Consider the following 17355-nt stretch of genomic DNA (forward strand, 5'->3'; position numbering starts at 1 on the left):
CACATGCTCACCAAATGAGACTAAAGCAAAGCAACTGCTTACCTTACCCCTGTTCTAGCAGAGGTATTTTAAGAACTGCACTTAATAAATAGTAGCCATGAGACCTCCTTTTATCTCTCACTCTGTCTCTCTCCATGAAATTTCAAGGCAAATACCTGAAATAAGTAAATTTAATTCTGAAACAGTTATGCAGTTTTCCCAAAGCTGTAATTTAACTGACATAATCTAGGCACTACATCATAGTAAATGAAGGTTTATCTAGTGTTCATCACCTGGAAATATTACTACTAGCAGGTACTTCTGTGCTTCAATGGTACAATGATAATTGGTGTTCACAACGATTACCCCAAGGCAGTGAGAGTTCCTGAAGTGCTTTGTGGATCATAAAAGAAAGAAATAAAAACTTCCTTTGGCATATTTTTTTGCATTACATTTGATCATAACATAATTTTCTTTGAATATTAATCACCAGTAATAAAATATGTGCTAATATCATTGATCAGAGCCTGCAATTCCACATTATATTCCATTATGTCAAAACAAGTAATTCTGTAAAGGCATATGTTCATGTCGTTTTTTACCTCCCAAAAAGCTCAAGCCAATTTTGCATAACTGAGTGTCTGGCAGTGAACAACTCTGTGTGGTCACTCCTTGTGTTAGTTTACTATTGCTACAGTAAATTGCCACAAACATAGTGGCTTAAAATAATGCAAATTTATTATCATACAGTTGTCGAGGTAAGAATTTCAAAATGGTTCTCACTGGTCTGAAATCACAGTGTCAGTAGAGCTGAGCTCTTTCTGATGGCTCAGAAAGAGATCCCCCCTTTGAGAGGGAATCTGTTTCCATGTCTTTCCTAGCTTCTAGAAGCTGCCTACAGTCCTTGGCTTGCAGCCCCTCCTCCATCTTCACATCAGCAGTTTAGTAATTCCAAATCTCTTTCTCTTTGACTAAGCTCCTTCTTCCCTCTTCATATCTACTTCCACACTCTGACCTTCCTGTTTCCTTCTGATAAGAATCCTTGTGATTATATTGGGCCTATCCAAATAATCTAAAATAATCTCTTCATCTCAAAATTTTAATTTAACCATATATGCAAAGTCCCTTTTGTCACGAAAGGTAACATATTCACAGGTTTTGGTGATTAGAGTATAGACATCTTTAGGGGCCCATTATTCTGTCTCTCACACTCCCCTTAACAATAACTTTTTCATCACAATGTTATTCTCTTTTATCTTCAAATTTTTACAAATGATATCCCCCTCCCTTTACAGGTGATGGGTAGGATGATCCTGAAATGAAGATTATGAAACTCCATGGGATCAAAGAAAGCAAGTTCACACAGAAGCTCAATACAATCTGTCAGATTCTTGCCTTGCCCTGGCCAAAGCCAGCAGGAAACAAGCAAAGCCCACAATCTCCCACTACACTGTGTGTGGCCCACTAGCACTTCTGCCCCAAAGAGGGCAGTTGCTTAAACTTCTGTTTCTTAGAGCTTTGACTGACAGATGAGAACAACTTGAAGTTAGAGCTTAAAAGGAAAGAAAATGATAGAGCATATTTTCCTGGTGCCAGACAGTGGAGAACACAAGAGGAGATTAGGAAGGAGAAATGCGGAGGCAGAAAGCCAGGCTGACAGAAACTTTGGATGCCATCTGACAGGCCTTCCGAATGTGCACGCTTGGCTGTCTTCCCAGCTGCACCACATACCCCCATGCCCCTCTGTACTTTGCTAGAGGAGCGGGAAAGCATCCCTTGGAAAAAAATCCCAGTGCACTCCGAGAATAAGGGAAAGTCATGACTAAGGTTGTGAGAGAGACACTAGCAAAGGGGTAGAGGAGGTTACAGCTGTGAGGACAAAATGTCCAGACAGGAAAAGTACATACAGGTTAAGCCAAACTGGGCTTCTGTTTCTCAGCTGTAGACAAATGTCCTCTCTGCTAACCTTTTGCTCTCAGCTCACTTTGGCTGCTTGCCTCTGAATTATGTTGGATATTTCTCTTTACTTCATATTTGGGTGTTTCATAAGCCTTGCTATTTGCAGAGCCATTAGGGTTTAAATAGGATCCCTGACACATCTATTATAAGCAATGTTTGAAGGAACAAGATCCATCACTTCATTGTGTTCAAGCCTGGTTAAGACATTTAAAAAAAAATGTTCCCTTATAACTAACGGTACTGGGGAGAAGGAAAGATGCAAATGTGTTTTTGTTAACTGTTAACTGTGGTGGGGTTTTTTTGTTGTTGTTGTTCTTCTTCTTATAGATATGGTCATTTGTGGGCTGTTGCCTGTGCACATAGATCATATTTTTTCTTTCAGAAATTTTAATAGAACAACAATATAGCAACTATCTTTACTGAGAGCTTAATAGGTCAGGTACTGTAGAAAGTGCTTCGTGAACATTATCGCTTTAATCTGTCCAACAGTAATGAGAAATTCCTATTATCGCCCCATTTTGCAGATCATTATGTGGCTGAAGGAAGTCACTTTACCATGGTCAGTCACACAGTTAGCAAATCGTATCTACAACTCAAATGTAGGTTAGCCTCTTCCTAAATTTTATCCTCTTAGCTACAATACTTATTTCCTCTCTGTTTATCTAAAAAGAACTTTGACTTTTAAGTAAACTCAGTGGATTGCATTTAAAACCTCTGCTCAGATTATCTGATAATAATGGCAAGATCTAATTACATTTGATTTGAATATGATAATATTTGGAGCTCCCCACACTTTGCTTTTCAAAAGTCATTTGGGTTTGTTCCACTCAGATCTCATTATTCTTTTTATTTTTTTCTGCAAAGCAGATTGTAGTGGGTTGAATGGTGGCCGCCAATAAGATATGGAAAGATATGTCGAAGTTTTTACCCTCAGTACCAGTGAATGTGACTTTATTTGAAAAAGGGATTTTTTGGAAGTAATAAATTTAAGAATCTAGAGGTGAGATCCTACTAAATTTTGGGTGCACCTTAAATTCTCTGACCATTACCCTAATACAAGAAAGGAAAGGGAGATTTGAGACATGGAGATACAGAGACACAGAACAGAAGGCTATGTGAAGATAGAGAAAAAGGCTGGAAATATACTGCCACAAGCTAAGGAAAGCCAGCAGCCATAGAGGTTGGAAGAGACAAGGAAAGATTTTCCCTTAATGCCTTCAAAGGGAGTGTGCCCTGCCAACACCTTGATTTTGGATTTCTGGTCTCCAAAACACTGAGAAAATACATTTATTTTGTTTTAAGCCACGATGTTTGTGACAATTTGTTGTGGCAGCCCTACATAGCTAATATACCGATGTATTTCATGGTGTAGATACCAAGATGGTTTGACAAATATTACTGAGGAAAATTGTATGATCATGACTACCATTAGGTCTCAGGGATGCAGTTTTGTACCTTAGTTTCTTACTGATACAAAGTGAGAAATCATAAAGCATTATAATATTTATTATTAAAAACTTAAAAGGTCCAATTGGAAAGCAAGGTTTCCATATAATGCTAAGTGTGGCCCTGAATGGTTTCTTTTCGACTTCAGGAATAGAATGGAAAGTCAAAGTCCCTGTGCTTTGAGGGTGAAAAATTAGGCCAAGGCTAACAAATATTTCAATGTAACTGCATATTCATCCTCATAATGATACAAGCAAAACATTTGCACTAAAATTAGATATTATTTTTAAAATATCAAGTTCATGCAAATGATCTAAGGAAATGTGTATACACACACACACATATATCTTTATAGAACTTTTTGTACAACTGATTGGTTTTTATTGAAAAGCCAACAGGGAGACAAATGCATATAGGGCCTCTACATGTATCTAGTAGGTTTTGCTCTTTTTCTAATCAAACAAAATAACTGATTAACTTTTTAAGTGCACATATAGTAATATCATTCATCAGGTGTAGGGCAGATGGGAGGGGGAGGGGAGAGAGGTATATACACACCTAAGGGGTGCAGTGCACACCGTCTGGGGAATGGACATGCTTGAAGCTCTCAGTCAGGTAGGGCAAGGGCAATATATGTAACCTAAACATTTGTACCCCTATAATATCCTGAAATAATAATAAAAAATGCCCCATTGGCAATGCTCTCTGAGCCTGATCTGTGATTCATAGGTGGTTGCCTACAGAGCTTTGGGCTTGGGTTCTGAAAATTCATGGAACTGATCATGAGAGGCTGCCTAGTAGCTCCTACCAAAATTAGAGATTATCAGTGCAGAGTAGCTTGGACATGACTGGCATGGAGTAGGCACCCTGTCATTGCCAATAGTAGTTGAAACCAGTGTGGTTGTTTCTAGTGTTGGTTATAGTAGTAGTGACAACAATAATGATAACAATGGTACTGGTGGTGCTAGATACTCTGGTTAGAAAAGGCCTGAATAATCATTTTGGTTTGTTCAAATCTTATGGAATTCTCTCATATAAGAAAGAATGAGAACTTTCCCGAAGAAAGAGAACTGGTTCCTTATCTCAGAGATTCTGTGAATATTGTGAATCTGTTCGAATCCAGAAAGTACTACCTCAGGCAGCTGAGATCAAAAACAGATTTCCTGGATTTGCTAAAATAGCTCTTAGCCTGTCTCTATGTGAGGACAGTACTTAGGGTCAAGTCAGAAGCAAGATGCAATACTCACAGCCTTTTACCCCTTCCCCAGCCGCTGCTCTCCTACCCTTACACAGCACGATAGAATAAGATTATGGGTTACCCTTTCTGCCAGACATTTCCTTGGCAGCGCCACATTTTTGACAAGAAACAGAGCTGAGTGAAGATTCACGTACATTCTCAAAGGCTTAGCAACATTGCGCACTAGCCTCAGCGAGCCCCTGATCCTCTCTGACACGCAGCAGCTGAGTCAGCCTGCTGTGGAAAGCTTAGAGTGCTTAAACGTTCCTGGGGGAATTATCTCTTCTAGCAACAATCAGTAACGGAACTGCCAAGGATAGAAAGTTATAGCTACTCACACATGCGTAAAACAATTTTTTTTTCAGCTTGGCCTTGTGTGTTACAGGAAAATCCAATGGGGTGTGCTTTGGGGCTTCCACTGGTTCTTTGGCATTATAGAGAAGATACCCAGTGTTGGCTCTACCGACAGGACATTCAGATTTTGGAAGGGGAGCCAACAATAGGGTGGTGATGCTGTTCCCATTTGCTTCTTGGACTATGGATGTGTAGTGTGAATTTAAGAGATCATTTACTTCAGGTGATAGCCAGTCCAAGTCACAACAGGGCAATTGCAATTCTGTGACCCAGGAGCTCAAAGAAAGCCGGAAGAGCCAGAGGTCCTGAATAAAGAAGACAGTATATGCTATAAACTGATTCGTGTACCCACAAATTCACATGTTGAATCCCTGATCACCCATGTGATGGTATTTGGAGATGAGGCTTTTGGGAGGTGATTAGTTTTAGATCAGATCATGAGGCCTTAATAATAGGATCAGTGCCCTTTTAAGAGGGTAAACCATAGAGCTTACCCACTGTCTACACACACACACACAAAGAAGAAGTCATGGGAGGACCCAGGGAGATGGCAGCCCTCCACAAGTCAGGAAGAGGACCATTACCAGAACCTGCCCATGCTGGCACCCTGACAATGGACTTCTAGCCTCCAGAATGATAAGAAAATAAATCTCTGCTATGTATGCCTCCTAGTTTACAGTATTTTATTATAGCAACCCCAGCTGACTAATATACTACAGGGACATTTTTTAAATAAGTGAGCTTATTTAAATATTTTTAAAGAGGTGGGGTTATAGAAGTCATTACATATGCAGCAAGCATAACTACCACAATTATTAATAATTACTTTACTAGAAAATAAAAGATATATATCTCTGTTTTCTTCATGTAACAGTAGGAACCCATCTATCTCTTCCAGATGGCTCCAAAAGTAAGATTGTCTAAATTCCAGAATTTAGACAAAGAATTGCCCAAAGAATTTCTTAGTGTCTACTTTTGTGTCCGTATTACAGAAGTCACCCTGAGCAATGGGCATCTAAATCCTCAATACTATGTGTTATCATGGAAGCGATTTTTGTTCTAAGATGAAATTTTGGAATATATAATTTGTTGCAATTTGAAGCATTGGTCCCATGGCTCTTCTTTTGGTGGGGGACCGGGCAGAGGTGGTGGGAGTTTTTAAGAATATGAAATGTCTATTGAATTCTCCTAAGAAGACTAAGTTGCTGAGACTATTTCCCCATCTGCATTTCAAATCCCTCATTCTCTGATCTGGATCTGTCTTCGACAGCTGAAACAGCATAAAACCTCAGTGACAGGGCCAAAAACTTTTTATAAAAAAAAGACTGATGTCATTCAAAGACTGACATTTTAGTTTTTATTACTAGAATACCTTAAAGAATTAGATCTGATTTGCATTGATATTTGCCAACTGAATTATTAAAGTTTATTATTTTTCTTTCTCTCTTCTCTTCATCAGATTTTAACACTTCAGTCAACTACAGACAAAGTCACTTTGTAATCATGTGACTTCAGAGCATCTTGGGCTTTTGAATTGTTGACCAACTTGAAAAAAATACCTGATTTGATTCATGAAATGAAGTTAAGTGATACATAAAGGAAATGGCAAGACTTTTTTTTTTTGCAAAAGAGTTTGCTTCTCTCAATGTTTCTTAAGTGACATGGTGTGATTTTATTGGCATGTCTTTTGTGGGCAGTGTGACCCCATTTGAGTTATCTATTGAGGTTTCTCTGTTTTATTAGAATGAATTGCAGCTTCAGTGTACTGGGAGACTTGCAAATGAATATGCCAAGAGAATGATGAGGATTTCAGAAATGTGTGCACATTTTAAGTGATATGTTAGCCTCAAACATCATTAGAATGTAGATAGAAAAAGACAAAGTGGGAATTTCTGTGCAATTGTTACTTCTAAACCTCTTCATCTAAAGTGATAGAAATTCTAACCAAAGAAATGTGATAGTGCATTTATATATCAGATAGATTTATATACTCTCACACACATACACACACACACTAGGTTACTGAAACTTTTCCTATTGATTTATTATTGCAGTGCTCCTATTGCAGTGCACAAGTGCCCTATTCTTCTGCTTGGTAGAAACAGCACACAACTCTGACTATCTCAGAAAGATGTGTTTTCTTTAGTGCAGGCATTCTCTAAGTTTACTGTGCATCAGAATAATCTATAAGGCTGGTTAAAATACAAATTGCTGGGCTCCACATCTACAGTTTCTGATTCATGTAAGTCTTTTGTGGGTTCTGACAACCTGCATTTCTAACAAGTTCTTAGGTGATGCTGATGCTGTTGGTTTGGGGACTGCACTCAAGGACCATTGTTTCGGACTATCCAGAGACTCTAGTTTTACTAGTTATTTGGTCAAGTGGAGTGCTTCCTCATCTTGAAGTTAGTTCTGTCTACCATCTAACCCAAATGACTGCTGTAATTTTGCTTTGTGGAATCTAATACAATAATAACAAACAGCACTTGAATAATGCTTTATTGTTATTAAGTCACTTCCATATACATTATCTCACTTGAAATAACACAGGTATCCTGGTAGGTGAGCAGGCATTCCATTAGTCATCTTTTACAGATGAAAAGTGGAGAGTTTAAAGAACTTAGCCAAACCCCCATAAAAGTAAATTATGGTGACCAGGGACTCAAAACCAGGCTTTCTGACTGCAAATTCTGTAGCCCTTCTACTAAATCATTCTTCCTCTCAATCCTTTGCATTTGTAGAGAGCTTCACACTTTTCAAACTACTCTCATACTCATTATCTCATTTGATCCCTCAAAGCAACAGTGTGAGGCAGGCAGGGCACATCTTATTACCTACATTTTGCAGATAAATCTATTTTAAAAGATGATGAGAAAAGTGGCTACTGTCATTCAGACTGTATCTCTTCATACAGTAGCCTAAATTTTTCCTGTAATATTTAGCAGCGGCATCTGATGCAGCAGGTAGAGCATTAGGTGCTCTTCTTTCCAGTAATAAATATTCAATGGCACGGAATTGTACCCCACCCCCCTACAACTTTTTTTTTTCTCCTTTCATGGTAGAAATGCATTTGGAAAGGAGGGGAGGTAGAGATGAAGTTTAGGATTAGTGGGCTGGTAGAAAAGTGGGGAAAAGATGAAGTTTAGGATTAGTGGGCTGGTAGAAAAGTGGGGAAAGATCCCTAATTTTTACACTTTGCATACTAAGGAAAACAGCTTTCTCTCTTTACCTCCAGCCCAGACTTTCCAAAGTTTAATGCGCATACAGACCACCTGGGGATCTTGAGGAAATGCACACTCTGATACAGTGGGTCTGAGGTGGGGCCTAATATTCTGCATTTCTAAATATAAAGCTTCAGAGTGATGACAATTCAGATGAGCAGGGTCCAACTTTGACAGGCAAGGAACAACCTTATTTCTTAGAACGATGATTCAAGGCATCTACCCAGGGTGGTCAGAAGCAGAGAAGCCAGCGGACAAGTTCCAAGAAATGTTCAGGGTAGGAGATAAAAATTGTCCAGGCCAGAAACATGGGAGTGATCCTGGCCTGTTTCTCTCCCTTTGCCTCAGCAATGATTTATTTGACACATTATCTTGATTCTTTTCCTTAATAACTATTAGTTCATTCACCTTTCCTTATTGCTATTGTCACAATGCAGTTCAGCCAGTATTTTTTTCCACCTGGAATTTCTCAGTTTTCCAGTTGGACTGTTTCCTAATATTTCTAAATATAAAAATGGTCAAGTTAATTTTTCTGCTTACTTTCTCAATTTCCCATTGCTTTTGGAACAAAGTTCAAACTACTTATCATGGCATTAAAGCCCCCACCTCGAGATTTAGATCCCTAGATTGGGAAGGATTGAAATCAGACTTACCCTGGCATCTCATGAAGGATATTAGGATAGATCCTAACTGACATCCACAGCCAAGATTCCAAAATCATCTTGGATAGTCCATAAGAGCTGCACAACCAAACTGGACATTTTCCTGTATAGATAAGCCATGTCATCACGAGTCCTTGTATTCTGTGCTTTAGTGATTTATTTGGCTCCAAAGTTAACCAACCTGCACTTATCTCGATGAATTTCATGTGCAAATATCTGCCCATTTCAACAATTTTATGATCACCTTGATCTTTTTAATATACTTATCCAAGAAAATATACTAATGCTTTACTTTTTTTATTTTTAATTGTGGAGAGCCCTTCTGTTAGTGCTCAATGGCTCACTGCTGAACATTGCAGGTCAGGTTTTTTAGTGTGACAGTACAATCATCTCCTAAAATACCAGTCTTGGGGAAAAAAATCACAAGGGTGGTAATTTACCACTACAGTTTCTATATAGTTACAGTGAATAAAATATTTGCTGTTACATAATCAGACTCTTGGAAAACTAATGCTCTAGGAGAAAGATGGACACACAAATCATGTTGGAAGTTCCTTCTCTAACAAGACATTGTTGTTGTCATGTCCTTTTGTAAAAGAGACAACTTAAATGGACATATTGAAATGTAATGTGGTATAAAATAAAAAATATTAAGACTAGTGGTTTATGTATACTATGGAGTTCTACTCAACCGCAGAAAACAACAGTGATCTAGCACCTCTTGTATTATCCTGGATAGAGCTGGAGCCCATTCTATTAAGTGAAGCATCATAAGAATGGAGAAACAAGCACCACATGTACTCATCATCAAATTGGTATTAACTAATCAACACTTTAGTGTACATATAGTAGTAACATTCATCGGGTGTCAGGCAGGTGGGAAGAGGGGAGAGGGGATAGGTATATTCACACCTAATGCATGAGGTGCACACCATCTGGGGGATGGGCACACTTGAAGCTCTGACTCGGGTAGGACAAAGCCAATATATGTAACCTAAACATTTGTGCCCCCGTAATATGCTGAAATAAAAAAAATAAGAAAAGACTAGCTTTGATGGCAGCATTTTAAAATCCCCTTGGTTGTTGTGCTGCAATGGAGGCTAGACCAGGATAAAGAAGGCATTGAGATTGTTTCCAATCAAAGTATCAATCTCACCCCAAATCATCACTATAGGCAGTTAACATATAGATAACTAATAATTACAATAAATAAAATATTACTAATGATAGCTAGTACTGCATTAAGAACTTTGCCTGTATATTCTTTTAATTCTCTTAACATTTGATACAGGTTCTATTTTTAAACCTATTGTAAACACATTTTAAACTATTTGGAATAGTGGCAAAAACATATTTGAAGTGGTGGAGTGCCTCACAAGTAAGGCACTGAAAAGAAAATATTGTAGAAAATGTTTTTGTCTATTTTTGTGCTTTTTAGAGAGAGAAAATGGGAATATTAAAAAGTAAAAAAGTGATGTGTGTTCAAATGTTAATATTAAATATTAAAAGAAAGTAGCATAACAAAGCACTAACATGATTTCATATAAAGTTGCTCACCTGGATTCCTATATGTATTATCATCTCTTTTTTCCCCCTATTTTCTTGGCCAGGTCCTATTGAGGTTTCAGCATATTATGCCCTTAGGGCAGCTCTGCTGGCCTTGCAGATTTTGCTATATGGCCCTATTTTATGGTCTTATTGAATGCTATAATTTCCCCTCATAATGAAGAATTTAATTAAGGGGTTATTCATTCAATTACAGATGGTCCTGACTTACTATAGTTTGGCTTACAATTTTTCAACTTTATGACGGTGCAAAAGCATATACATTCAGTATGCTCTTTGACTTAAGATGGGGTTACATATAGATAAACCCATCTCAAGTCAAGGAGCGTCCATATTAGTTCAATGTCCTGTTTTCTTGTTGAACTATATATGCACCATTCGTACAGGGTCCACGTCTATCTTACTCTTCATTGTATCCTTTTACAGAGTGAGCATGCTATAATTCCTGACAAATGAATAAATAGAAATCATCATTAAACTAAATATCATTCTGTATTGATGGATGACATAATTCAAAACCAATATACAAGTAAGACAGCAAAAAGAAAACAGAATTTTTCTTTATTTTTCTCCTCTTTTAAAAGGAAAAGGCGAATATTTTTAAAAATGCAATAAATAAGTAAATAAAATTAATAGAATAAGTTGAGCCATTATTCTTCTTTGAATTGTTACTCTGAGGTCGGTAGTGTTTACTCATCAAGTGCATAGGTTTGATTCTTCCACAGCCACATGCTACAAAGTTTGACTCACAGAATCTTCTGGAAGGGCCATACAAAAATAGCCCAGAGAAATAATTTTCTGAAACTTAAACTGTAAATCTTAGGTTCTCTGTGTTAAATATAAAGTCTTACTAATTCTAACACTGCTATACTCAAAGGACCAGACGATAATTATTTGCAACACATATTTCTGGAATTCAACTTAAATAAGTTAAATTTAACATTATATATTTTGCCCATATCCATGAAATCAGAGTCTATGCTTGTCATATTGGGTGAGCTGTACAATTAGAAGTTAGGCAGATGGGGGTTTAGCATTAGTGGAGTTCAAGAGTACCATTTGTCAAAGGTTCAGACTTGGAAATGAATTGAAAGAGGAATCTCAGGCCAAGTGATTAAATCCCAAAATGGGATTTCAGACTTTGTGGGGTCCTATCAGCTTCTCCCAGCATAATATTTTCCCACTCACCTCATAGAAATACAAAGTATTTCCTAAGTGAGATTCCTATACTCTGTGTTGATGTCAAATCTGGCTTCTGGCTGGACAAGAAAATTACACAATACCTCCTGAGTTGTTCTCAGCCTAAGGGGCTAAATCCTCAATGTGCTTTTTGAGTTTTTCAGAGGTAGAAAGCTACCGAGGTTGTGAAAAGCTTTGTAGAAATGAAATGTACAGAAACTCTTTCTGTGACCCTGAGCAATCTTGACACCACATGATGCACATTTGAGAAAGGGACTTCCTTATGAATGCAAGAAGAAAGATTTAGAAACAAAGTTAAATGAAGATGGGAGCAGCATTGCTCACAGAAGGAAGATCAAACACTCCATAGAAAATACATGTTACGGTGCAATTGCCCTCTGGGAGTCACAGGATTATGAAAGTCTAACTTAATTAAGGGAGAAAATAGGTCATATTTAATAACCACATATGTGACATACCATTTCGACTATATAAGATAACTGAAGAAGAGAGAAAAATTAAGAAATCAGAAATACAAGAAAGATACCCATGGAATGCATCAATGTCTTCTACTTCATCTAAGCTAGGTAAATGTTTTTGATTTTGTATGTATGAAAAATTTACCGTTCTTCTAATTTCCCTCTTTAAAAATACTTGCAGTTGGCCGGGCGCGGTGGCTCACGCCTGTAATCCTAGCACTCTGGGAGGCCGAGGCGGGCGGATTGCTCAAGGTCAGGAGTTCAAAACCAGCCTGAGCGAGACCCCGTCTCTACCATAAAAATAGAAAGAAATTAATTGGCCAACTAATATATATAATATAAAAATCAGCCGGGCATGGTGGCTCGTGCCTGTAGTCCCAGCTACTCGGGAGGCTGAGGCAGGAGGATTGCTTGAGCCCAGGAGTTTGAAGTTGCTGTGAGCTAGGCTGACGCCATGGCACTCACTCTAGCCTAGGCAAGAAAGCGAGACTCTGTCTCAAAAAAAAAAAAAAAAAAAAAAAAAAAAAAAAAATACTTGCAGTATAATTGAAAGAGAAACTCTGGGTGTCAAAAGAAAGAGAAACAAAATGGCCTAACCAAAATTAAAAAAAAAAAATTAAGAAGTAATAAATATTCTCCTAGTAAAAATATACCATGCGTCTTTCTTTCTTTTCTCCTTCTCATGTTATCCAGTGAAAGGTAATCAGGTTTTTGTGAACCCTGAGTGGAATTTTCCCTCTTTCAGGGTCCGATGTTCTTGTGAGGTCGAACTAATTACAGGTACATTTCCTCTGCAAGGCAGTCAAACTCTATGCTGTTGAAAGCACAATTAATAATTGAACAAAGCTCGCTGAAATTTTTTTTGTTCACATGGCCACGGGTTGCAGGCAGCTTTGCTGTCACGCAGGGAGCAGAGTCTCTTTTTTGGGTGTCTCCAAGAAAGGCTTCACATTATAGGCTGAAAAGAATCGCCTACTGTTTCCAAATTTTGAAAGAAATTTTGTAAAACTCCACAGAAACAAAACAAAAAAAAACCCTAGCTTCCTTTTAAAATAGTAAAGACAAGTTCTCTCTCCTGTCACCAGTAATATGGTTATGATCGTGGTTATTTAGGTCAGATGTGAAAGGGATGAAAGAATAGACTTGGGAGTGTAAGGAGGAATAGTAGTCTGCAAATGCATCAGGGAGCTAGTGTTGCATGTGTCAGAATAGAATCTGACCCACAGAGTGGGCCTAGATAGGAGACCATAGAAGAGTCATTATTTTTCCGTTGAGATGTCGAAGGCTCCTGAGAGAGGATGTCTATCCCTAAAGCCCTATGGAGCCAGGGATGAATGCAACAAATCCTTGTCCTGTGTCTCAAGCCATGGACAGGAGTTTGTAAACTTTTTTGTAAAGGACCAAATAGAAAAAATTTAGGATTTGTGGGCCAAGTGATATTTGTTGCAACTACTCAACTCTGTTGTTTTAGAACAAAAAGCAACCATAGACAATATGTAAATGAATGAACATGGGTGTGTTTCAATAAAACTGTATGTATGTACACTGAAATTTGAATTTTACATATTTTATGCATGTCAAAGAAATAGAATTCCTCTTTTGATTGTTTCCCACCATTTAACAATTTAAAAACGATTCTTAGCTTGAAGGCAATACATAAGCGGGGCAGATTGGATTTGGCCCATGGGCTGTAGTTTGCCGACCCCTGTGAGTACACCTGTTTTTTTAGTTGATTTTGAAGTCTCCAGGGTTCTCTGAGTGTGTGTAAATTCTGTCTTTACTCTGGAAGACAGGCTGTCCTCTGGTCTTTTGTTGACTTGAGACATGATAGAAAACCATGTCATCAAGGGCTCAAATCAAATGCTTATTATCCTGGGAAAGTTTATTGGAGTTACCTATGAAGACCTAAACTTTTAGACAAGCTGGGAAAGGCCCTGAAACTCTGGTTCTATCTTGGAATTTTTCTAAACTCAAGAGATAAAAAAGAATCTGTTTTGGGGTTCAAGTCGGTATTGTCCCAAAAGAAATAATGTCTTTCTTTCTATTAATGCAGTTCATTACTTGATTGTAAGTTGAATATAATGTGTCTCCCTTCCTTTCTCTCTCCTTTTTTTCTTCTTTTAACTACCACCTGTTCCACAAAAGAGATTATAAGTAATATCTTTATATAGACATTTAAATTAATTAGAAAAGGTGAGACAAAATGAAAATAATTGGTAAAAAACCAAGATGACAGCAGGGATATAAATTTGGTGTCATAAACTCCTACATAGTTTGTTTAAAATAAATTTTAATGTGTATTTTCTGTATAATAATTTATATTTATTTACAGATGGTCCATAAATTTGGTTCTAATTTTGTTAACAGTCAATACAGTGAAGGACACATGATCATTTACAAAAATTCACCAGTCCTATTCTTAAAAAAAACAAACTATTGCTTAGAAAAAAGACAGTAGAGATATTGAAAACAAAGGGGAATTTCTTCAAAGGGTTCTTTCAAAGGAAAATTCTGTAAAAAATTCATCATCTCTCAATAACAACAGTAAACACAATGATTTTAGAAGGTATCTTTTACAATATACTTAAACATGAACTAGTAGCCTCTATAACAAATTGCCATAAATTAAAAGCAATTCTATTTGAGATGGGGAGGGTAGTGTGGAATTGGGGATTAATATAATACCATCCAAGTAGAATGTGTCTGAAGGTTTAATTTATTCAATGGGAACAGGGTATGATATCCGCAGATTCATACTTCAAACCATCCTCCATTATGTATTTTTTTTCCATGTGAGGTCTAAAATGAGTCTATGAGGAAATAAGTTTGATATTGATTTCCCAAATAATCATTGATAATTGATAAATGATGAATTGCATGTGTTAATAAAGATGGGTTTTGAGTGACATTTTCTTAAGATCATAGAGGCCTCCATAAGAATACCTGCCTACATATAAGACCACTCCATAGGTTGGTCCGAACTTTACCTGAGAGGTTAATTTGGGGTCTAATGGTAAATGAAGGCCCCCTCTTTATCACAAAATAAAGAGTTTTTAAAGACACTATAACCAGACACTATCCTGGCCTTTTAGAAATATGTCAGGAAAGCTCCTATCATATACCTAGCTTTGCACGATAATTTTTATGGTGTTCATTCCAAAATGAATATATGGTAACTTAAATTTCTAAGTACTTATATGAGAAAACTTTAACAGGCTATCGCATATAAATCAGTTAAAACTTGGAGGCTTTCTACCAAAATAAACAATATGTTATAAGAATAATTGACCCATAGCTCCTCTTTCTGGAACAATTAAGTAGCAGGCATCATTCTACAAAGACCGTGTCATTGGCAAAGGCATGGTTTTGCATTTAAGAAAATATAATTGGTAGAATAGGGAAGTATGCAGGTGGTTAATCCTAAATAATTTGGAAAAGACATTTAAATAAAGTTTACAAAGCCGGAAAGCCTCCTTTCTCTCCTTTCTGTGGTGATGGTGGTGAGAAGGGACAGGAAAGGATATAGAAGACAATCCTGGGAAGTGATTTTCTGATTTTACTGATTTAGTATCTGGAGCTGGGATCCATAATGAGCTCATGTAGCTTTGCCCATGTCTGATGCCCAACACGGAACCAGATGTCAAAGACAGAACATTAGAGACGAGAAACAATTTTGTATTATTCTTGACAGATTTCTTCAAAAAGTGCTACATATTAGGAAACTATAGTAAACAGCAAAGCAAAACAAACAAATATAAAAACAACTATGTAAACTTAATTCATACAAAACATTGCTCCATGACACTCAAGCACCAAACTAGCATCCATTTTATGTACAATATCAAATAATCCAGTGCTTCTATATTTGTTGCCTTGGGGGCTGTTTTATTGAAAATGAAATCATGTATACATATGTATATTAATATATATATTTTCAGTACTGTGGTTGTAAATTTTATAGATAACACATTAGCAAAGACCATAAGGATCCCAAATAAAACATATGTTGCAATTCTCTTAGTGTTTTAATAATAAGAGACATGTTTGCCTTTCTGATTCAGTGGAATCTCTGAAGCAGGAGGATATCTTTTACATTATGAACAGAATGTGGCAATTGGAAACTGGAGGGTTGCTTACCAGTAGGTGTAAGGTGTCTCCAGGTGATAACAGGTTCAGGACGGCCATTGGCCATGCAGACCAGGGTCACATTGCTGCCCTCATTCACAGTGACATCCGAGGAGATGTTGGAGATCTTTGGTGGGACTGTAAAGATAAAAGCAAGTGGAGTATGTAACCATGTTAGTAAGATCCGGCTTGTAACACTGGTCCATGCAATTGAAAGTTGCAAATTTGTGCTTTAAAGACTTGTGCTCATTATCTGCTCACCAAATTTGTAAGGAGCTCCTAAAGCAGCACTATAAGGTAAGAATACCTCCCCATAGCCATCTGAGTGAGTAGAAGTACATAGTGTCATCTAATGAAAATTTATTGGTTCTTTTTTGATTAGAATGGACTGTATTTAATATTAGAGAGCATGTACATTTATAAAAATTAATACATTTTTCTTATCACTGTTACTTATATTTATTTTTATGTATATAAAATATAGTACAATCTCTCCTCCAAATACCAGGAAAAGAAAAACAATGCTATTTAGTATAATATTGCATTGAAGTGTTATTAAAATGTAGTAATACTTGGTTACTTAAAATCTAGCCACATAAGGAAACCATGGATTAATCACCACAATAGAAAGCTTCTAAATATCATCTGGGTGTGTGACAGGGTCTATGATGTACCTTAGAACTTAAAAACTTAATTAATAAGAAACTTAATTAATAAGTTAATTAATAAAACCTATGTCACAGATACCATAGACATTATAAAAATACTATTACTTCCAACGCTACCACTGCTACCACCACTGAAAATTTAATAATAGCTAACTTTAATGAAACATTTACTATACATAAGACCCTATGTAAAGTACTTAACAAGTATAATTTCAATACTTTTTAAAGAAGAATTAGATTTATTTTATCAATGTTTGCCAATTAAATGAAGCACATAAACAACTGGAAACCAAACCATCTAAATTCACGCAGTTTACTGTCTTCATCAACATGACTTTACTATTTAACAAAAACTCTTGCTCAGGAATATAGAGCTTGCAAATATCTTTATTATTTGTTTCCCGAACTTCCTGAAAATACATTTAAGATACCATTGGACGGCTCACCTTACAGCAAATAACTCAAATAACTGTTTTTATT

At 36.9% G+C, this 17355-nt stretch overlaps 1 protein-coding gene across 2 annotated transcripts in view; it reads right to left on the reverse strand.

Moving 5' to 3' along the window:
• Positions 1-17355, reverse strand: part of LSAMP (limbic system associated membrane protein) — a 605854-nt gene that overhangs the window by 194156 nt on the left and 394343 nt on the right. For both annotated transcript variants that reach the window (XM_020288073.2, XM_020288085.2), the window contains exon 3: positions 16220-16345. In XM_020288073.2, coding sequence (XP_020143662.1) covers positions 16220-16345 — 126 coding nt within the window. The remainder of the gene's footprint in view (positions 1-16219; positions 16346-17355) is intronic.

The sequence above is a fragment of the Microcebus murinus genome, chromosome 1 (assembly GCF_040939455.1).
Source record: "Microcebus murinus isolate Inina chromosome 1, M.murinus_Inina_mat1.0, whole genome shotgun sequence".
In the NCBI taxonomy this organism is placed as follows: Eukaryota; Metazoa; Chordata; class Mammalia; order Primates; family Cheirogaleidae; genus Microcebus; species Microcebus murinus.